The sequence below is a fragment of the Ziziphus jujuba genome, chromosome 12, assembly GCF_031755915.1.
Source record: "Ziziphus jujuba cultivar Dongzao chromosome 12, ASM3175591v1".
Classification (NCBI taxonomy): domain Eukaryota; kingdom Viridiplantae; phylum Streptophyta; class Magnoliopsida; order Rosales; family Rhamnaceae; genus Ziziphus; species Ziziphus jujuba.
In genome coordinates this window covers 17,353,253-17,376,650 of record NC_083390.1, presented here as the reverse complement: position 1 = coordinate 17,376,650, position 23,398 = coordinate 17,353,253, and the positions used below count along the sequence as shown (strand labels likewise).

At 30.9% G+C, this 23,398-nt stretch overlaps 3 protein-coding genes across 4 annotated transcripts; all 3 read right to left on the bottom strand.

Moving 5' to 3' along the window:
- Positions 1-1,968: 1,968 nt before the first annotated feature.
- LOC107429142 (transmembrane 9 superfamily member 2) lies at positions 1,969-6,993 on the bottom strand. The gene is made up of 7 exons (XM_048462194.2): positions 6,751-6,993; positions 6,137-6,177; positions 4,353-4,938; positions 4,113-4,250; positions 3,861-4,017; positions 3,266-3,750; positions 1,969-2,525 (listed from the first exon to the last, which is right to left on the bottom strand). The coding sequence occupies exons 1-7, from the start codon at positions 6,900-6,902 to the stop codon at positions 2,306-2,308; spliced, it is 1,779 nt and encodes a 592-aa protein (XP_048318151.1). The 5' UTR covers positions 6,903-6,993; the 3' UTR covers positions 1,969-2,305.
- Positions 6,994-7,961: 968 nt separating this feature from the next.
- Positions 7,962-12,736, bottom strand: LOC107429141 (ceramide synthase 1 LOH3-like). 2 transcript variants are annotated; one of them, XM_016039792.4, is made up of 7 exons: positions 12,076-12,732; positions 10,584-10,810; positions 10,278-10,433; positions 9,817-10,002; positions 9,091-9,275; positions 8,845-8,929; positions 7,962-8,415 (listed from the first exon to the last, which is right to left on the bottom strand). In XM_016039792.4, the coding sequence occupies exons 1-6, from the start codon at positions 12,211-12,213 to the stop codon at positions 8,886-8,888; spliced, it is 936 nt and encodes a 311-aa protein (XP_015895278.1). In that variant the 5' UTR covers positions 12,214-12,732; the 3' UTR covers positions 7,962-8,415; positions 8,845-8,885. The 2 variants fall into 2 exon arrangements, with proteins under 2 accessions (XP_015895278.1, XP_060669225.1); XM_060813242.1 differs by lacking the exon at positions 7,962-8,415 and having other exon boundaries at positions 8,840-8,929; positions 12,076-12,736.
- Positions 12,737-14,855: 2,119 nt separating this feature from the next.
- LOC107429138 (ceramide synthase 1 LOH3-like) lies at positions 14,856-19,229 on the bottom strand. The gene is made up of 7 exons (XM_016039788.4): positions 18,864-19,229; positions 17,429-17,655; positions 17,122-17,277; positions 16,661-16,846; positions 15,910-16,094; positions 15,697-15,769; positions 14,856-15,182 (listed from the first exon to the last, which is right to left on the bottom strand). Exons 1-6 carry the CDS (start codon positions 18,999-19,001, stop codon positions 15,738-15,740), a joined length of 924 nt encoding a protein of 307 aa, XP_015895274.3. The 5' UTR covers positions 19,002-19,229; the 3' UTR covers positions 14,856-15,182; positions 15,697-15,737.
- Positions 19,230-23,398: the final 4,169 nt, after the last annotated feature.

Sequence of the window (23,398 nt, the reverse complement as noted above, 5' to 3'; positions counted from 1 at the left end):
AATAGGTAACTACTATCAAAACCCCTTCCAAAATTTAATTTCTGGCTATTCATAACAATTTTAGGATCCGTTTGGTATAGTTGATGAAAACAGAACTTTAGTATATAAAGTTTTATATAATAAATTTTTTTGAAATTTTTTTATTAAAAAGCTAATAAATGTTTAATTATAAATAAATAAAAACTACATTAAATATTTATTAAGGTGTATTAAATGCTTGTTAAATTTCCATATAAGATGAAAAAAAAAAAAAAATTTTTTAGAGAAACTCAAAACTTGAGCTTTTCTAAAACAACTTAAAAAGTTTATTTTTTGTCAATAAGTACTTATTGACTTTTGCCAAACATCTTTATTTTTTTATAAAAAAACTTTTAATTTTCAAATAAACTTTTAAGTAAAAAAATAAAAAAATAAAAAAAAAAATCTGCCAAACAGAGGCTTAATCAAATCTTAGGGACAAGTAATTGCTTTAGAGCTAGAGTTGGAGCAAAATCACCATGTTAAAAGGAAAAGGAATACATATCCTAGAGATTGCCAAGCTAAAAGGAAAAACTACCACTTAGGTATTCGAATTTTTTTTTTTTTTTTGGGGGGAAAAATTTCATATACCCTTTTCAAGTTAGATAAAATATCATTTACCTGTCTAAAATTTTCAAATTCATCATTCACCCGAATTGTTAATTCTTTCCATTTAATTTAACTGTAAAGGGTCAATTTGGTAAATATATTTATAATTAATATAAAAAAAAAACAATTGTACTTCTTGCTTTTGCATTTATATTTTAAATAGCTTTACATTTTTTAAGTCAATATTTTACATGTTACTTTATTTCATTTTCATAATTAATAATATAAATATGAATTTTAGAATTTTTCAAAATTGATAGAATTGCATTCTTTTTATGTAAGGTAATTTTTTTGGTAATTATGTATCATAAAAATATTAAATAGATATTTTACAATCAAAAAGCTCAAAAGCTGAAATTTCTTAACATAAGTTGACATTTCGGGTGATGATGAATTTGAAAACATTGCAAGTGATATTTTATCAAACCTGAGGGGTCTATGAAATTTTCCCTTTTCTTTTCTTTGCAAAGGTGTTAAGACCTAACCAACATCTATAACATGTTAGACTTGCAAACAATATTTATTTACTTTAAGATACAAAATAATAATTAAAAAAAAAAAAAAAAAAAAAGGCCATTTTGCCGATTTCATTGAGATGGGCATTTGAGCAAGGGGTTGGCTTAAGGAAAGGATGAGAGAGAACCTTGGTATCTTTAAATGGGCCCTCACCAGGAAAAAGAAAAATAAGATTAACCAGCTTCCTAATAGTGTTACTCACCCAAAAAAATAAATAAATAAATAAATAAAAATAAAAATAAAAACTTCCTTATCGAGTTACCTTTGCCTCAATTGTTTTTCAATTTTTCAATTTTATTTTTATTTTATTTTATTTTTCTTTTTGACATTCCTTTGCCTCACTTGTTTGGCCACACGATTTAATGCTCAAGATTGATGCGTAGATTTGACCTTGATGCAACTGATGTCAAGAGATCATCATCTTTTAAGGCAAGACATCCCATAAAAGTCATTGGCTTGTTTTGTCCATATGTAGAAATACTTGGCTTGTTTTGTCCATATGTAGAAATACTTGACAACCCATATATACTTAGCTTGTTTCAATGTCAGCTACAAGAAATATAAAATAAAATAAACTTGTTTCTTTGATTATTACATGTTAACGAAGAAATAAATTTCCTATTATGATAAGCAGTATCAAGTTGTAGACATAGTATATAACAATAGCCAGATCTCTCCATGTAATTAAACACAGAAAACTTGCTTCATAAAATTACGACTAGCAGATAATCTTCAAATCCGCTTTAACTTGCTTTTCTGTTTCAAAAGAATCGATTTTTCTTTTCTTTTCTTTTCTTTTTTTCCTTTGTTATTGGCTCAGTTCGATGCATGAAGAAATTAAAATGCTGATTACATTAAAGTAAAATGGGAAGAAAAAAAGTCATTACAAAGAAAGGTAAATGTGGTTGTACAAGCCGTTCCCCACATCAATATGTCCTACATACATATATTAGATATAGCCAACATAAGTAAATCTTCCCAAGGCCTGAAGCAGCAAACTAAAGAGGACCTAAGAGAGACCCAATTTTCTTCCAAGTCTGCTTCCTCTGCTTCTGAAAGCACTCCTTTCTAACCTAATCTTCTAACAAAAATCATAGACCTTTTTCTCTATGATGTAACGGAAAAACAAAGATAAATTTACCAGAAAGATAAAACCCACGTACTACTCACACTTGATTGACCTGTAAATATGGCGAACAAAGAGCAAAGCAGCGCGGAATCCAACAGTCCCAAGCATGAGAAAGAAGCCATAGCAGATGCAAGCCATGTAACCAAAGAAGAATGAGGTCTGCATAAAACCAGACATATCTGATCGAGCATAGTAATAATACAAGCAGTAGGCATAGATAAACAGGCCAGTTGATCCACCGCATAAGAAAGACCTACAGCAAAATCAACAACATGGTTCAGTTCCGCAAACTGGTAGGTACTCAAATTTGAAACGACAGAAAGTGTTAGGTATCAGAAAACATGAATTAGTCTTCCATGAATATATAATGACACAAAAATGTAACGTGCACAGACATATAATGACACAAAAATATAACCCGCACAAACGAGCAACATGCCTTAAAATGATATACAATGGCAGCAAAAGCTAAAAATCGTAAAGCTACCAACGGAAACATGGAGGGAAAAACATATGACAAAGTTCTCCACAATTTTAAACTGCCTATTAAACTAGAAAAGAAGAGTATTACACATGGCAGAAAGTACTGGTTTGAAGGAAGCATCCCTCAGATATAATTAAAACCCCTTTACAGCTCAGACAAAAATATTCACTTTCATCTTATATATTTCTGCTTTCTTGTTTATTACTTATTTTACGATTGTTTAGTTCTGACAAAAGAAAAAAATCACCTAATAAACTATAAATATATTTCTATTTCTGAACACTTGTCAAATGATAACTAACTAATTAGATTATTTCTTCTTCTTTTTCTTCCCTTCCAATAACCAAGTACAAACATCATAGTTCTTCGAAATCTTTTAGATACAAATAGTTTCTTCAAACGTTAAATGTAATATACTAGACAAACCAGAAATAGACAATCAACAAATGAGATGCATAAAACAAGTAAACAACAAAGAGATGGAAACTTATGGAAAAAGTCTTATATACCTCCACCACCATTCATGATCTTCAGCAGCAAGTTGGAAGTAGGTCAAAGCCACAGTTATGAAGGCGGTGACAATCAAGAGAATGATGAAAACAATAAACAGAATGCTGTAAATGGTGTAAATCCTGTGACCCCATACACTGGCAAATATATAGTAAAGCTCAATGTAAATAGCACTGAAAGGGAGAAACCCTGCCATTGCCATCTGAGGAAGGGTACCCCTGTACCATGGGAGAGGCGGAACCTCTCTAGGATACTTTGTGGTACGGCAGGGAGCTTGAAACTCAGCCCTGCTATTTTTCCCAGCAATACCACCCAATACAAGCAATGGTGATGTTACCAATGTCCATATCAGAACAATTACCACAATAGTTCCAAAAGGAAGCGCTGCAGTTGCACTATACGCAATTGCAACAGTATTAAGGAAGCAGAAAGTGAGAAACAAAGGTCCACAAAAGAGGCACCCTGTTAGCAATAGGTTCCTCACCTGTTAACCAAAAATTACAAATTAAAATTAGTCCAGTTCTCCAGAAGTTTCGTTCAGAAACATTAAAATTGGGAGGAGTATTCATTTCAGAAAATCTCATCAAGATTTACCCAGTTAGTTCCTTCAAGCTGACAATAGAAAGAAGTTGCTGTATATCCAGCAATTCCAGATGTGAGTGCATATATAACAACCAGAGCAGTGAATAAAGCTCCTCGGTTATATGGATAGAAGACACCAACCAAAGCAAGCATGAAAATGAATACTGTACTGCATATTCAACAATGTGCAGGACGTTACGTTCAGTAAAGACATACAATAAACCGAAATTTACACCTAGAAACAACAGAAGATTAGATCCTTACAGAGTGAACAACTGAGTGCCAGAACCAAGGGCAGCAGCAAATAATGATTTGTGCTTTGGGAACCGAAAAACATCTCCATGGATGTACTTCCATCCTGTCTCTTCTTGGTCATCAACTGCTTCCTCATCTTGTGCATACCTTTAAAGGAAGCAAACAGATAATGTTAAAAAATGAAACAGAAAAGAGAAAGACCACAAATGCTAATATGAAATATAAATTTCGTTTCAAACAAAGTCTCACTTCATGAAATCATTCTTCAAAACCCGCATGAGAATTGTTGCTAGGAAACCCGTCAAGAGCAGCACTGTTACACATGAATTTATGATCGAGAACCAATGAATTTCCAAGTGATGTGGCAGTGAAGAAGATTGTGAATACTTATCCATTCTCTTTTCAAAGGGAGTGTCTGTTTCCCTCCATTTCACGGTGTACATGAAATCAGCATCGACCTCCTTATCCTCTGTCAGGTCAACCACAGATTGAGGATCCATCCGGGCACTGATTTCAATCACACGATCTTTATTATAGAGAATGTCGAATTGGATATGCTTGTATAGAAAATATCTGTATTCACTCGGATCAGTTTTTCCTTCCTTGTCAACCTTGCCTATGAAACCCCAGATTGGCAAGTCATCATAATACATTTGGAAGTAGTAATCCTTTTTCACAGCATTTCGAAACTGAACAATTTCTTCTTTTGACAGCTTCTTTTTACAGGCAACTTCAGAATCCTTCTCCTTTCTGAAGTCAAGTTTATAGGGAGCGCTAACAAGACGATCTCCATTCAACACCTCACCAAGAGCTTCCTTCTTCTCCTTCACACGACCTACCATTAAGATTGACTAAGCATTTAAAGAATGTTTTAAAGATTCAATTTCTTTTCGTTTCAATCAAGAATCTTTCTAGTGTCTATTTAGTCCGTTCTCTTTAATAGTTTACATCTTCCTCCATCTCAAAAAAAAAAAAAAAAAAAAAAAAAATTATGCCTACTAAAAATAACTTCCATGAATACTCATGTAGCATAGCAATCATCCCAACATTAGATTCATGGGAAAACAATGTGGGAAAAGAAAAGGAGAAAAGTTTTTATTCAGATTGCTGTAACTTATACTTTACAAATTGAAAAACTTCAAGAGAGCTATAATTGGCGGATGCACCTGGTCAAGCTGACACATTCAAGTTTACTAAATTTTCAGTCCAGAAACTACAATTTTTCATCAAATTCAAAGTGGGGAAAAAGAAAAATAGGAATTGCTTGAAAACAGTAAATTCCTTATCTTAAACACATGTTTTGGTGCAGATATACAAGGTTTCCTTTTCTTTTTTTTTTTTTTTTTTTTTTTTTTTTTTGGACATCAACATAAAAGTAGTTCGGAGAAAATAAAATTTCCTTAGAAACTTTCCTATAGAAACAAATTCAACAATAGAACATTCTCTGCAATAATATTCATTTTTTGCATTCAATTACTGTAAGGTTATAAAGATTATATAGAATAGACCCAATAACAGTTCGAACTGACACATTCTGACACATTCACAGTTCACTAAATTTTCAGTCCAGAAACTACAATTTTTAAACATTTTCTTCAAATTCAAAGTGGGGAAAAAGAAAATACAGGAATTGATTGAAAACGGTAATTTCCTTATTTTAAACACATGTTTTGGTGCAGATATACAAGGTTTTTTGTTTTTTTCTTTTTTCTTTTTTTTCTTTTTGGAGATCAACGTAAAAGTAGTTCGGAGAAAATAAAATTTCCTTAGAAACTTTCCCTTAGAAACAAATTCAACAATAGAACATGCTCTACAAAAATATTCCTTTTTTGCATTCAATTACTGTAAGGTTATAAAGATTATATACAATAGACCCAATAACAGTTCGAACTGTTATACACCTGGAACACTCGTTTCTTTTCCAAAATCAGGAAAAATTTACGTTATCCAAACAGGACCCACAATGAAGAATGTCAAAAATTAAAATTAACAAGGAATTTAAAGCGCAAAGCGAGAGAATAGAGAAATGAAACCTGCTGAACAGAAGGGCAGATCAAAATAGCGATAAGTTTCACTGAAACCATACACCAAAAAGAAACAAAAATTAGAAAATTACACTTTTAAAATAAAACAATAACCAAGAAACATACAAAACCCAAAAACAAACACAACAAGCCAGCATTAATCCCACTGTTAAAAACAAAAAAAACAAAAAAATCATAGCCCAATTTTTTGCAAAATAGTAAAATTTCACTTAATCCAACATTTTAACACCCCACGAAACACCCATGCATCGCATCAACGTCCGCAGAATATATATATATATTAAAAAAAATTAAAAAAAAACTAAAAAATAAAAATGGATCCTTTAGGTCTTGCTTGGTCACATTTCAACGCAAAAATTCAAACCCTTATAACCCATTTTTAGCTTTAGCTCAACTATTGTGCCCTCAAGTTCAGTCCCCCAAAAAAAAGAAAAAAAAAATTGAAAACGGATAAACAAAATCCAAAACCCGGAGCATCCAAACAAGGTATTACGAGATCCAAACAAAGAAAAACCCAGATCCAAAATCCCAAATTCAGATCTAAAAAATGGTGGATTGGATTGGATTGTGAGAGAGAAAGAGAGAGTGTGTGATAGGATTACCTGGGGTTGTGAAAAGGACCAACCTTGTTGGCATAGAGAGGAACTCCATCTCCTTCCTTGTAACGGTGATCGGAACCATCCGATCTCACGTGGGTCGCGAAGCAGGAGATTACGAGAACAGCGAGAAGGAGAAAACTCGTGGAGTCGTTCATTGTTCCTTATTTTCTCAGGTCTTCGCAACGAGAAACAATGAAAAAGAAAAAAAATGAAAAAAAAAAAACAAACAGCACAATACCATAACCCTCCCAACAAGATAATATATCTAAACAAACAAACCCAGATGCTGACTATTTTTCCCTTTTTTTTTATTTATATTTTCTTAAATATTAATAATAACATTAAAATTTGAGTATTTACAAAAATACTGTCTTTTTTTTTTTAGATTTAATTATAGATTTTTGAAATTAGATATACAATGTCTTGCAAAATGATAAATTTATGATTCTTATTTGTCAATCAATATAATTTTATTCTTAGATTAAAAAAATGTTACAAATTGAAAAATTATCACAATCTTATATAAATTTTAATTTATGTGAATTATGTCCAACAGAAAAAACAAACTTTGATTTTTGTATTAATTATAATGTAAAATAATTTTTCAATATCATAAGCTTGCCATTAGAGGGTAATTTTGTCATTTGGAAGATTATAGCTATTGACCCATTGGGAATATAATAGGGCAATCTAGAATAATCTAGAAAATGTAAAGATTGATTTGAGAAAGTGTCAAAAACTTTGCCGCTGCAACTTTCTAATTTCACCAACTATAGTCTATACCTCATTTAAAAGAAATTCTTATACAAACTTTCCTGAACTTTATTATAAAAAAATGGAAATTATGAAAAGCCTAAAGATTATTTAATATAGAAATATAAAAAGAAAATGGAATATTATAGTTAGAAAAATCCTTGAATTAATTGATTAGATTAGTAATAACATTGTGACGCGAAAAATCAATGATTTCTGATTACAAAGTTTTAATTTTTTTTTTCTTTTGTTTTAAATATCAGTCAAAAATATCTTAACATCCCCAAAAAAGAAAAGGCTTATTATTATTATTATTATTATTGGAAATGATAAACATAATCTGAACTTGAAAAAGGTAAAGCCAGTCATATATGATTAAGAAAAAAAGAAAAAAGCGAGTCATATTGATCAAATTATTGGCAAAAAAATAAATCGAAACATCAAAATATATGGCACCACAATAATAACTAAGTCCCAAGATTAGTATATTTCTTTATGGAAGTTTTAAATACAAAAGAAAATTTCTAACAAAAAGATGGTTTGGGGAATTCAATCTAACAAAATGTGTTATGTGAAAGAACTCCAATTACAACCAAATAAATATATTTGCCAAAACCACAAAAGAAATCATTTTCAGCTCCAAGTGCTAAAGATTCAAAGCTAAAAGGTAACTTCTTTATCAACAAATCAATTATGAGCCAGTAGGGCTCAAAGCTACAGGGCTAAGACGGTGAAGTTGCATGAAACATATCTGAGAGGGAGAATTAAATTTCTCCACATTTGCCAACCTTCAACCTGCTCCTGCTTTCGAATCCCATGCCATCATACCCCCAATCACGAGAGGCAGACTCTTCGAGCAATGCTCCTTCCATTTTAGCGAGTACATCGAATGTATAAACATAAGTTGCTTTATATCTGCATGAGAAATCACAAAACTGAATTTTGTCAAGACGAGTATCAATAATTTAATATGGTATCAGAATTGTAAACCTATAAGGTCCCCTTTAAGGCCTAGTTCAAGCCTAAGCATGGGCGAGTCTACATGTAAGAGGGAGAGTTAAAATAACAATATCGAATGGTTAACCTATGTTGCAGTAAATCACACAGCTATGGAAATAAAAAGGAGTATGTAAACCAGCAGGGACAACCTCCCAGCACCAAAAAATAAAAAAGAAAACCTCTCATAGAATACGTAACATAATCAAATATAATACACATGCTAACAATAATGGTGACTCTCTAATCTAAAACACATCTTAAATGGTATTCCACATAAACACAGTGAAAGGATTTGGTTTCTTGCATAGGGGGATCCAAATGACCTCTCCCAAAATTAAAATTCACCTTTGCAGCATCACATTCTAGCTGTAAAATTTGTTTCCCAATCAATCTTCATGTTCATGTTCATGTTCATCTTCACCTTCAGAATCTGCATTTGAAATATGGAAGGGAGAAGAAAACTAAATTTAGATGAAAAATTAGCAACGTGCTAATAACTGCAGATGACCACATCAAACATCATCACTGAGCTGCATATATGTATGGGACACATAATTAACAAACAATCTAGAAGATATGGATTTTACTCACCAGATCGAACATCATCACTAATCTGTCCTCCTGCTTGGATTTGCTTGACAAGCATCCGATACATCAACACCGACCAATAAATGTGAAGAACAAGCAAGGAGAATAAAAGGCTATTGAACACATAATAGTATATCGGTCCATCTATAGAATGCTTTTCCTTGTCCAAGAAGAAAATAACCTCATAGCTGTCAAAAAAGGAAGCATAAAGGCAAGCAAGATAAATATTAGAGTTGCAACATTTTCAAAATTCAGTATTCTTCTTTAATATTCTTGAAAGACATACCAATAGACTAATATGTTTAAAGGGAATACAGTGTCTAATGCACTATTGCACAAAATTTTGCATGTTTGTAAAGGAATTTGAAACTGTTCCTGATAAACGATTCATCTCCCATAAATATTTTCAACACACTTAAAACTCCATGAAATTGTTTTGTCTTTCATAATTAAGTTTTCATCCATAAAGCCATATACAACACCAACACCAGAAGTTAACGGGGCTACCATCACTTGTATGTACATGAAAGAATTCTCCAGGTATCTCAAGTTAGATCTTAGAAAGATTATTTATTTATTTGTGACATTTTAAGGCCAATTTTCTGAAGTTCAGACATCATTTCAATGTTGCTTTGGACTGCAATGATTTTACACTCTGGTTTGATTAGCATCTAAGATCTAGGAAAAATCAAACAAGCTAAAATAAATTAGGCATATTTGTTTACAAACCTTGTACTCCAAAGGATCCAAAACGGGTAGTAAATGAGGCGCAGAAGCATAAAGCACAAAACAAAAAGGATAAATGAAACGCTAGCAAGCCCTTCAGCGCCACTGTATTTAGACATCTTCCCTACCTCAAGAAACACATCACTAGCATCATGAAGAGCTAAAACAACTGAACCAACACGAGAAAACCTGAAACAAACAGATTATTATTAGATATTGACTTAAAATCAACATGCATAGAATTTTATCAGACATCACCTTTAGATCAGTATCCATCATAATGTTTTCCTTCTGCTATTAGGATAGCCATAGTATTGTTTGTACCACTTAATAGCAGCATAAGACATGTGAATTTAAATAAGTCCCTCATACTTTCTGTAATGAAATTGAAAGCAATTTTTTCCCTTCACATTCTCACAAATGCAAAATGACATAGCTCAAAACAAATTCCATCAGTATATTACCTGAAAATATAAGAAAGAACAATGAGAGTGACTGATGCAACATGATGGCCCATGGACACCCCAAAGTCAGAACGCCTTGTCTCCCAAAAGATCAATGCAAATATGGAGTATGTGTAAAATCCAGCAGCATACATATACAATCCCTTCAATTTCAACCTGATTGTCATAAAACTAGTCAGTCCATTATGAAATAAGCTTGTATTATTGTATTGCTAATAGTGCAGTAGAACATGAGAGTAGGAAAAAGCCATTAGTAATGGTTAAATTAAAAGACACCCAAGAACATCTGATTTTAAGAATTCTTACTTTATTTTCTGGTCAGGCCAGACTTGATTTCCTGGCCCAACCCAAAAATATCTTGTATTAGTAAACCAAGGTTCATCATAGGTTACAGAAAGAGCCAGAAACTCAGCTGAAAGAAAATAAATACATTTCCAAGCTGATTCCTTGAATTTTCCAATCTTCTTCCTTCTCTCATCTGTCTGTTCATCCATCATATGCCCCTTTCCGAAAATTAGTCGGCTTCCTAATTTCTGCAATACATTTATGGATAATTGAGGCCAACAAGACAAAACAATAGGATAAAGGAGGTAAAACACAAAATCTACTGGGTATATCAGTTGCCCACTATGCTTTGGGGAGGAAAAAAGCTAGAAACAAAAGCAATCATATGTACAACCACACACCAGCTTTAATAGACCTCCTGAACATAATTAAACTGAGCTGGAACAGAAAAAGCCATGCTTGATAAGAACTCAAGTAAAGATTTGTACATCTCTCATACTAAGTTAGCTAAAAGAATTACGAAGTGCATGGTATCATAATAAGTGACCATCATAATCTAGTCGAATGTGGACTCTTCGGTTATGAAGTAGAGGAAGAAAATGTAAGTAAGAAGCCTCCGAGTATTATCAAATTGACTAGGACTTTCAAATACACATGTACTATGGCAGCAAAACTATATTAAGAACAAATGGAAATAAATAGGTAATTCCATTGACAATAGTCTTAAAACAAGGATCAACATTGAGTGCCCATCACATTCCTCATTTGAACCCAGATTTTTCCATTAAGTAAATATCTAGTGTAGGATGCAAAATTCAGAACTACTGAAAGACACAGAGATGCTTTAGCATTAAGAGAGCTATATCACATGCAAGACCAAGGTAAAGCATATCCATTTCAGTAAAATTATGATATCCACACAGTCAAATGCTCATGCACAGTGATCCTTTATTGTTTGTTGCACAATCAGCAAACACCTATAAACTAACTAGTAGTACATCCAAATAAGGTTCCAAAAAATAAGTTTGTCATAAAAAAACCTTCCAGTTGAAACAAGTTGTTTCCTCAGTCACCCTATAAATAATTCAAGTATAAATGTACAGATATAAATACATTGGAGGAAGATGAACAAATATCTGATCCAAAATGAACCGAAAGAACGTAATCAAATCATGCTTTTCTCCAACAGTAAAAAGCTATTGAAAAAGAAAATACGTATATAAATTTTATCGTACCAATTCACATGCAATGACTTAGTGCGGCATTTTCAACAAATAAAAAATAAATTAATTAATTAAAAAAAAAAAACCCATTGGAAATCTGAAAATACAAAAATTGAACACAAACTAAAAAGATAAAAAGCAAATATCCCAATATGGGTCAATCAAATTTTTGACAAACGGCATCATAAATGATCCAAGAAATTGAAAATTCCTCATAAAGGTTTTTTTTTTTTTTTTGGTTCTAGTAATACAAAGTGCAGTCAAATAAAAAAAATAAATAAATAATTTACCTGGAAGACGAATCTGTCGAGACAGAACCGAACAGAGGGGAAGAACAGAGCAAAGAGTGGAAGAATTAAGAAATCCTCATAAGCTGGATCGGATTCTTCCTCCAAATTGAAGGAACGGAGGTCTTCAATCAAACCCATCTCAGATTTTCCTTTCAAGGATCCAAAACTTTCCCCAGAAAACACACAGTCACTAGTCGTGGATATAACTCAATCTATCTCTTAATGAATAAAAAGCTTATGTGCGACCATTTGACTTGGAATTTTGAGCACACATAGCCAACCCACTAATGCCATGTGTCCAAATAAATAAATATTATATTAAAAAGAAAAATCAAAATTGATTTCCTCTCCAGCGTTGTCATCACGATCATATGGGTCGCCATCCAATCGTCTTCGATCTTGAGCAAGCTCTTTGGGTGAATCTGAAGCACTAAAATATGTTGTTTTCTCTCTGCTGGGCTTTTGCTTTTGTGTTTCTTGGGTAGAGAATTTGGTAAAAAACCATTTTCACTAGTCCTTGACAAAACCAAGGTGACTAAACGATCACAGAGGCCATGGTTCGTCTTCTTTTCCGGCACAGGCGACCACTCTTTCTTTTTTTTTTTTTTTGGGTTAATGGTTCCGTGAAGAATTATGGAAAAAGTAAAGTAAGGACGTTAAAAAAAAAAAAAAAAATTCTGATTTTGTCAAAAAAATCTGACACGTTAACCATAGGACGCATGTTAATAGTTGATTGGCTATCTATACTGAATAATTTCTCATACAATAATTGAACATATGCTTCACAATAATATATATATATATATATTTTTTTTTTTCATGCAGATTCCAGTATAACACTGTGTACTTCAATTGCTGTACACCTAGTAAAGTAATTTGCTTTATTTACCAAAAAGTAATAAATGAACAGTAAAGTTAATTAAAAGTGTCCAAACAGGATCTACAAGGAAAATGTCAAAATTAAAATTTGACCAAGAATGTCAAAGCAGGAGTTGAGAGATATGTGAAACCAGATAAAGTCTCAAAACTCCAAAATTCAAAAAAGAAAAAAAAAAAAAAGGGAAATTACCCCATTAAAATAAAATAAATCAACAAAAATCAAACATAATATTGCCACATTAATCCCACTGTTACAAAAAAAAATGTATATATATATATGTATATATATTTTTTGCAAACATTAGAATTTCATCAAACCAACATCTATGCACTCACACATCACATCAATGTCCAAAAAATATATATATTTATATATTTAAAAAAAAAAAAAAAAAAAAAAGAGCAAAAAAATCGGATCCTCTAGTCTAGGTCCTATTTAGAAGCAACTTATTGGCCAAAATTCAATTGTGTCCCATTTATATAGCTTTAGCTCTTATCATTGTATCCTCAACTTCGATCCCCTCAAAAAGCCATGAAATTGTAAATACAAACTCCAAAAGCCAATGCATGAAAAACAAAGAGAAATCTCTAAGATCCAAAATCCCAAATTGCGGATTGGATTTGTGGGGGGTTTGAGGGGAAGAGTGTAATAGGATTACCTGGGAGTTGTGGTGGTTGAAATGACCGACATTGTTTCGCATTAGAGATCGGATTCCTTCTCCTTCCTTAATGTAGCGGAGGTGATCGGAGGAACTATCCGATCTCACGTGGCTCTCGAAGCAGGCGATTATCAGAAGCGCCCTGAAGCAGATAACTCAGACAGGAGTTTTCCATTGTTTCCTCAGGTCTATCTTCGCAATTTGAAAAGAATCAAGGGGAGGAATATATAATATTCTACAAATTCATAAATTACCACCCCCCCCCCCCCCCCCTCTCTCTCTTTCATATTTTTTTTCTTCTTTATTTCTTTTCATTTCCTTCAGTTTTATTTATTTTTTTTATAAATTATAAAATTTATAATAAGGTAGACACGCAAAAGAAAAAAAAAAAATTGAGTATTACAAAAATCCAGTGATATATATTTTTCAGATTTCAAATTTGTATTTCTTTGAATTATTGATTTATGTAATTAGATTTACTATCATTTTCTTATATGTATGTATATATATTATATGCCATTATGCCAACCAATTCAAATTTTATTCTTTCTTTCAAATGTATCTCAAATTGAAAAATACCATACTCTTGCCTAAACTTAATTTATGTAAATGCGTAGTGTACGATGTAAATCCGTCTTGAATTTCAATGTAGACATAATATTTCAACATAATTACAGCTTTGCCCTTAAAGAGTAGTTCGAATTTTTTTTTTTTTTAAATTTAAAAATTATCAATCAAATATAGCATAACGGCCTCGTCTTGACGTCTAAAACATAATAAAAAATTAGATACATTTATCGATTTTTTTTTTTCATCAAAGACATATTTATTACCCAAAAAAAAAATTGCAAAAGGTGAAATGACTCATATAATTAAATATTGCATCATAATAATAACTAAATCCAAATATCAACCAAAATTATATCATAATAATAATTATATCAAATAAATATTGCATCATATTAAGAACTACGTTCAAAGATTAATATAATTCTTATGACGTGCTAAATGTAAAAAGGAAATTCCAAAAAAAAAAAAAAAAAGAAAGAAAGAAAAAAGATTATATAATTCTTATGACGTGCTAAATGTAAAAAGAAAATTCCAAAAAAAAAGAAAAGAAAAGAAAAAGAAACATAGTTTGTGAACTAACATTTAACAATGGCATTAGCCAAAAAAAAAAAAATGTGTCATGTAAAAGAGTTCCAGTTACAACCAAGAATCGTAAAGGGGAAAAAATAATAATAATAATAATAATAAAATGATTAAATGCATTTGCATAACCACAAAAGAAATTGTTTCTTTTCTTCAAAGTGTATATATTCAAAGCTAAACGTAAACTTCTTTATCAGCAAATCAATTGTGAGTGCTCAAAATCTATGGCTAAGACAGTGAAGTTGTATATCTCAGATGAAGAATCAAATTTTTCTGCACTTGCTAACCCTTCAACCTGCTCCTACTTTCTACTCCATTGCCATCATACAACCCCTTAATTACAAGGCAAACTCTTCAAGTTATACTCCTTCCGTTTTAGTGAGTATAACGAATGTATAAATGTAAGTTGCTTGACATCTGCAGGAGAAATCACAAAAGTAGATTTTGTCGGATGCTTTTGACAGTCGTAGTAAATCAACATGGTATCAAAATCATAAATCTATTTGGTCCGGTTTAAGACCTAGTTTGTGCCTAAAAGTAGCTGGAGCATACAATAGTTTACCCACTTTCCAATAACTTAAGCAACAACTAAGAAGGAAATAAAAAAGGAGCATGTACACCAACACCCACAACCTCCGAGCACCAAAAAAATGAGAGAATCTTTCACAGAAAAAGTAAGAAAATCCCACTGTATCACATAGAAAGGTAAATATTATCCTTTTGACAACATTATACAACTATCCTTACTTTGTCAAATTGTTCACAGTAAATTCTTAGAAATCACGATCCAGTCAATATAATATGCAAGCTAACAATACCGATGACTCTCCAATCTAAAAGACATCTTGAATAGTATTCTACATAAACACAGTGAAGTATTTGGTTTCTTGCATGGGGGATCTAAACAACATCTCCCAAAATTAAAACGCACCTTTGAAGTGTCACCTTATAGCTGTAAATTCCGTTTCATGGTCAATCTTCATGTTCATCTTCACCTTCAGAATCTGCATTTGAAATATGGAAGGGAGAAGAGAATTAAACTTAGCAATGGATTAATAACTGAAGATAACCAGATCGAACACCATAACTACATACACAAACACAAAATTATCAGAACAATATAGAAGATGTGGATTTTACTCACCTGATCGAACATCATCACTAAGATGCCCTCTTGCTTGAATTTGCTTGACAAGCATCCGATACATCAATACCCACCAATAAATGTGAAGAACAAGCAAGCAGAATAAAAGACTATTGAATACATAGTAGTAAATTGGTCCATCTATTGGGTGCTTTTCCTTTTCCAAGGTGAGAAGAACCTCATAGCTGCCACAAAGAGAAGCACATAGGCAAACAAGATAAATATTAGAGTTATACCTTTTTCAAAAGTCATTACTTGATCTTTAATTTTCTTGAAAGAGATACCAACTGATTAATATGTTTAAAGGTAAGACAGTTTCTAAAGCATTATATTAGAAAATTTTTCATCTTTCTAAAGGAATTAGAATCTATTTCTCCCAGAAATACTTTCAGCACACCAAAAACTTCGTGAAATTGTTTTCATTTTACATAATTAAGTTTTCATCCACGAAGCTATATATAGAACTAAAACAAGGAGCAAAAGAGGGCGTATCATCACTAGCATGTACATGAGAGAATTCTCCAGATATCTAGAGCTAGATGTTAGAAATCACAAAATTCGTTAAAGAATATATAGTACCAAAAATAGCACAGTGCTCAGTTATTTCTTTCTGACATTAGAAAGGCCTATTTTCTGAAATCAGACATCATTTACCAGGACTGAAACTGATTTTAAACACTGGTTCTATTAACATCAAATATCTAAGAAAAATCAAACAAGTGAAAACAAATTAAACATTTTTTTTACAAACCTTGTACTCCAAAGGATCCAAAATGGGTAGTAAATGAGGCGCAGTATGATCCAAGACAAAACAAAAATGATAAATGCACCACTAGCAAGCCCCTCAGCACCACTGTATTTAGACATCTTTCCTACCTCCAGAAACACATCACTAGCATCATGAAGAGCTAAAACAACCGAACCAACTCGGGCAAACCTGCAACAAAGGGATGTTTATTGGATATTGACTTAAAATCAATATACATAGATTCTTATTAGATATTCGAAATCAGTATCCCACATCCATCATACCATTTTTCTTTTGCTATTAGGAATAGCCATTTCATTGTTTTTACGACTTAATAGCAGAGTAAAACATATGTCACTTTGAATGAGTCCCTCATACTCTCAGTCCCTCATACTTTCTCTAAGGAAATTGAATCTCACAGATGCAAATGAGCCTAGCCTAAAACAAATTTCATCAGAATGTACCTGAAAATATAAGAAAGAATAATCAGAATGGCTGTTGCAACATGATGGCCCATGGACACCCCAAAGTCAGAACGCCTTGTCTCCCAAAAAATCAATGCAAATATGGAGTATGTGTAAAATCCAGCAGCATACATATATACTCCCTTCAATTTCAACCTGATTGTCATAAAACTAGTCAATCTATTATGTGATAAGCTGGTATAATTGTATTGCTAATAGTGCAGTAGAACAGGCGAATAGGAAAGATGCCATTATCAATGCCTAAATTTAAAGACACCAAAGAACATCTAATTTTAAGAATTCTTACTTTATTTTCTGGTCAGGCCAGACTTGATTTCCTGGCCCAACCCAAAAATATCTTGTATTAGTAAACCAAGGTTCATCATAGGTTACATAAAGAGCCAGAAGCTCAGCTGAAAGATAATAAATACATTTCCAAGCTGATTCCTTGAATTTTCTAATCTTCTTCCTTCTATCTTCCGTCTGCTCATCCATCAAAAGCTTTTTTCCAAAAATTAGTCGATTTCCCAATTTCTGCATTACATTTATGAATAATTGAGACTAACTAGACAAAAATTAAGAGAAAGAAGGGGGAAAAATACAACATATACTCAGTAAATCAGTTGCATAAAGTCTTCTACTACTATAATCTGAAAATAATAATAATAATAATAATAATAGTAACAATAGTAACAAAAGCTAGAAAGGAAAGAATAAATAAACTGAGCTAGAACACACGAGGGAAAAAAAAAAGAAAAAAAGAGAGAGAGCCAGGCTTAATAAGAAATCAAGTAGAGATTTGTTCATCTTTCATACTAAGTTAGCTAAAAGAATTCCAAAGAGCATGGTATCTTAGCAAGTGAACCATCAAAATATAGTGGAATGTGGAATCATCTGGTATAAAGTAAAAGCAGAAAACGAAGGTAAGATTCCCCCAAGTACAATCAAGTCAACTAATCTTCAAATACAAACGTTTTATGGCAGCAAAACTTAGGTAAGAAAAAATGGAAATAAATAGGAGATTCCATTGACAAGGGTCTTACACCAAGACCAACATTGAGTTCCCATCTTTTTGCATTTCCCATTGGAACCCAGATTTGTTCATCAAGCAAAAGTCTAGCGTAGGATGCAAAATCCAGAACTACGACATGCTTTTAGCATCAAGAGAACCATATGAGAAGCAAGACCAAGGTAAAACATATCCAAAGTAAATTTCAGTAAAATTATAATAACCCTTTCCACCTAGTCAAATCCTAAGGTGATCCTTTATTGTTGCACAATCAGCAAGCACCTATAAATAAATTAACTAGTAGTACATCCAAACTCAGTTAAAAAGAGATAAAGTTTCTCAGAAAAAAACTTCCCAATCGATACAAGTTGTTTCCCCGGTTACCCTATAAATAATTTAAATTAAAATGCACAACCAGAAAAATACATTGGAGGAAGGTGAACAAATATTTAATCAAAATTGAACCCAAAGAAAATATATATAATGTAAATAAATGACATGCAATAACTAAGTGTGGAAGTTTTAACCAAAAAACATCCAGGGAGAATCTAACAATAGAAAACTAAAAACAACCTAACAAAATAAGCAAATATCCAATATGGGTCAATCAAATTGCTGATAAATAATCCAAAAAAATTGAAGATTCCCAAAAATAAAAAAAAAAATTATTTATTTATTAAAAAAGAAAACTTACTAATTGCAGTCAAACCTATACAACTTTATAGCAATTTACCTCGAAGATTAATCTGTCTAGACAAAACCGAACAGTGGGGAAGAACAGAGCAAAGAAAGGAAGGATTAAGAAATCTTCATAAGCTGGATAGGATTCTTGCTCCCAATCAAGAGAGCGTAAGTCTGCAATCAAACCCATCTTAGATTTTTATTTCAAGGATCCAAAAACAAAAACTTTCCCGGAAAACAAACAGTGTACTAGCTCTGGATCAAATACGCAAATAGAAACATATACAACTCAGCTCTCTCTGTTTCTCTCTCTAAAATATTCTGACACACTCTCTCTCTATCTCTCTCCTCAAGGTGACGGAGAGGGAAGAGTTTTCGTTAATAGGTTCACAAACAAGGAGGGATCTGTTCTGTTCGTGATCATCTAGGAGAACTTTATTGGTTCCGTTGCCTTTTCGGAATGGTCCTCAGATTTTTCATATTCTCCAAATTGCCACTGCTTTCCTCTGCTGAATTTACGAAATTACCCCCAGCAGAATTTCATTGGGTTGACATTTGACGGCCATAGATCAATTTGGTCAAGAATGTCTGGAGCTGAATATTTTGCTCACTGTGTTGCCACGTGGCAATTTGATGAGAGGTTCTAAATATTGCTCGCAGGGCAGGGGATTATAAACTTCCCAAACATGACCACAAAAAGAGTGGTGCAAAAAGTGTGCCCAAAAAACAACAAAAAAAAAAAGTGCAAAAAGTGGTTGGAATTTGAGGGCTTTTGTGATGGAGAGCAAGAATTTATTGTGGATTTTTTTGGATAAATTACAGTCATTAAAAGTTCCTTTCAATGCGGAAAAGAGAACCCTTAAAACTCTTTTTCAATATCCATTCAGTCCTTTTGATAATTTACTTATTATTTATTATTGTGTTATTTTTAAGTCTATAGCTTCCTTCAATTTCAATTCCCACATGTCAAATGAAACCAAGTTGTAGATTGACCTTTTCAACATGAAGAAGGAAAATTAATAATGCATTCATTAATGTTTTTACCATATTCTAGGAAAAGATATAAATTTTCAAAGGGAAAAAGAAAAATATTGTACACATACACATAGTTGTAAGGACTAGAAAAGAAAAAGCACATGATTTTTGACATTTGAAACCAATAAAGCAGTTAATACTTCATAGCAACTAAATTTACCCTCTTTTTAGCAGAAACCCAATTTAGCCTCATAGTAAGACAACAAGGACAAAAAAATCCAATTTAGCCAAAAAAAAAAAAAAAAAAAGGTATTATATATGTATTATGTATAGAATACGTAAGCACTCATAATTGGACAGATAATAAATAGTATTAAAACTAGAAAGTTTTTGGACAATGACAAATCCCATAAGTTGCGTTTTTTATGCTGAATATTTTTGCTTATATTTCCTATCAAAATGTACTTCCATGCTAGGTAGGATTTGGTGGTTTATTCATTTCTCTTATACTTTTTATTATTATTATTATTTTAATTTTAGGTTAGTTATTTATTTCTCTGGACTTTTGTTAATGAAGCAGAAACTGTCAACGAGTAAGCCAGCCAGCTAGATTGCAGACGACATGAGGCAGTGATTTTGGTCGGTGAAAGAAACAGAATATTCTTTTGACTGCAAAATGCATTCCTTTTTTTATTTATTGACTACAAAATGCATTCCTTTTTTTTATTTATTTACTTTTTTCTTGGCTGAAATTAACGTTGCTGATGAGAGATGTAAAAGGCATAAATAGCAAGCAGAATGGATAGTAGCTATATATTTTCACCAAAAAAAAAAAAAAAAAAAAGAATAACGGCCACATATATTCAAATAAAGAAGTAGCAGGACCACTTGAGAGCCAACATGTGACATTATTACATGCTCATGAAGGATAAAGGGAGACAGATAGATTTTGTTCATCAATTAATTTCAATATTTCACTCAGCAGCCATTTAATAGAAATCATTGGTTTCACCAAAATAATAACAATAATATTAATAATAATAGAAATCAATTTATATATATATATATATATGTACATATATATTATTTTTCATTATTTAAATATTGAGGGATTTGAAATTAAGAAGGTACTAAACCTTTTGTATGGAAAATGCTTGCATTACAAATAAATGATTCCAAATCTTTCTGAAATAATATGGTGTATGTATATATTTTGGATTGTGATTTTACTAAATATATTTTTATATTTAATCAATGTAAATCCATTATTTATTTGGGAAAATTTCGAAATCCTTAATATATAATCAAGCAAACATTATGAAATTCTTTATTAACTTTAAAATTGCTTCAATATTGAAGTTAAAAAAAAAAAAAAAAAAAACACATTAACGGTTCAATATGAGTTTAGTAAAATATAAAAACTTTATTTGGTCAAAAAAATAAACTTTATATAAACCGTAAATAACAATTATTAATATACTTTTAAATTTCAGTTTTTAAAATAAGTAGAGGGATATATATATTTACCTAAAGATAACAATCCTTTAATATAGGCTTTTTTTGTTTTTTTTTTTGGGTTCTCAACAACCTTTAATTAGGTTTCCACTATAGTATTTCGTCATGCAATTAGAGGCCATCATCATGTTTTTAGTTATATAGCCAAATTTATATGTACACCTAGCATCTATTTTCACGTGGGTTTCTTTTGACCTTACTTTATTTTCATTATTAGACTTCAATTAGGTAATAAATTAAACACGAACAAGTACAAACAATACTAACAACGGAAACATATTTGTTGTTTCTCCGCAACAATATAATTAAAGAGCCTAACCATCTTTTAATGATCATGAATAGTTTGTATGCTTTCTTTTTTCAACAAAAAAAAACCTTAACTTTCACGACAAAAAAGGAAAAGAAAATTTAGTTAAAGAGCCATCAACAAAAAAGGAAAATCAAAAGTTATAATCCGGAGCAATGTAGTTAAAAACTTTCTTATTTTTCTTTGAAATTAAACTTGCTTTAAAAATTTAATCTATAGGGTAGGTAATAAATAGTTGCAACATCTATTTTTAGGGTTTTTTTTTTTTTTTTTTAACCACAATCAGTCCAAAAATATATTAGTAAAATAAAAATATAACAAATAGTGCTTTCACTAGTTTAAGGAATTGCAAAAAATAAAATAAATAAGGTCTCACAAAGCTCATTTTGAAATCTTATGTAGTAGTATGGTACTTGTGCTACTATTGCAGCAGTCTAGCGGATCCATTTTATGGGAGACCAAGTGTCCATGAAGCTCAGATGTTGGGCCTGTTGGGTTATATAGTTGAGATAAACACTAGCCTTTTTAGACAAGCAACAAATTGGTACGGATTTTTTCACTTTAACAAATATTGTAAAGGGAATATATAAAATAAAATATATATATATATAAAAAAAAGAAGATCGTAAAGGGGAATTGAATTTTTTAGCCATACTTATTTTTTCTAAAATTTAGCCATACAATTTAACCACTTTTTAATATTTTTTTTAATCTGGTGGTTTATACGAGTGGAACCCATTTACTTATGGTTTTTCAAAGGCACAATATTAGATATTTTCAAAATTTGCCAAAATTTAGGTATATATGATGTGCATCAATTAATCTTATGTTATTTTATTATTATTTTTATTATTTTCTTTTTTTTAAGAGGTGGAATTCACCTTGAAAATGGAAACAAGAAAAAAAATTTTTTTTTTTATCATATTTTCATATATTTTTTTGCAAGAACATATTGGCATTAAAACTTAAGCTGTAGAATATTTAATCGTTTTCTATGTTATGTTTATTTTTTTCTTATTTGAATCATATGATGTGTATCTTCTCAGAAAAAAATTAAAAAAAAAAAATCATATGATGTGTATCATTTTTTTCTTATTATTGTTTATCAATTTTTATTATTATTACCGTCACATAGTGGTTTACAATACCTTATCCAAAAAAAAAAAAAAAAAGAGTAGATTACAATAGGAAATTGTATCGGGAAATTATAATATCTATAGTAATTTCATTTCTAGATTACAAAAGGGCCTATGTTTGAACTATATTTTATGAGTAATGAGTAATGTTAGAGATCTCATCTAGTTTATTAAAATATTTATCAAATGTATACATGTTATTATTTAATTGATTAATATATTAATATAACTTAAATATAAATAAGTGAACTTTTAAAAGATAAATATAATTAAATATAAACAAATTAAATAGTGACAAATATACACTTAATAATATTTTAATATAATAACTATATGTTTAAATATTATTCATATTTTATTGTGTGAATTCATAAGAATATGGATTTTCTGTTTTGAACTATATTTTATGAGTAATGTTAGAGATCTCATCTAGTTTATTAAAATATTTATCGAATGTATACATGCTATTGTTTAATTGATTAATATATTAATATAATTTAAATATAAATAAGTGAACTCTTAAAGAATAAATATAACTAAATGTAAACCAATTAAATAGTGACAAATATATACTTAATAAATATTTTAATATAATAAATATATCTCTAAATATTATTCATATTTATTGTGTGAATTAATAGTAATATGGATTCT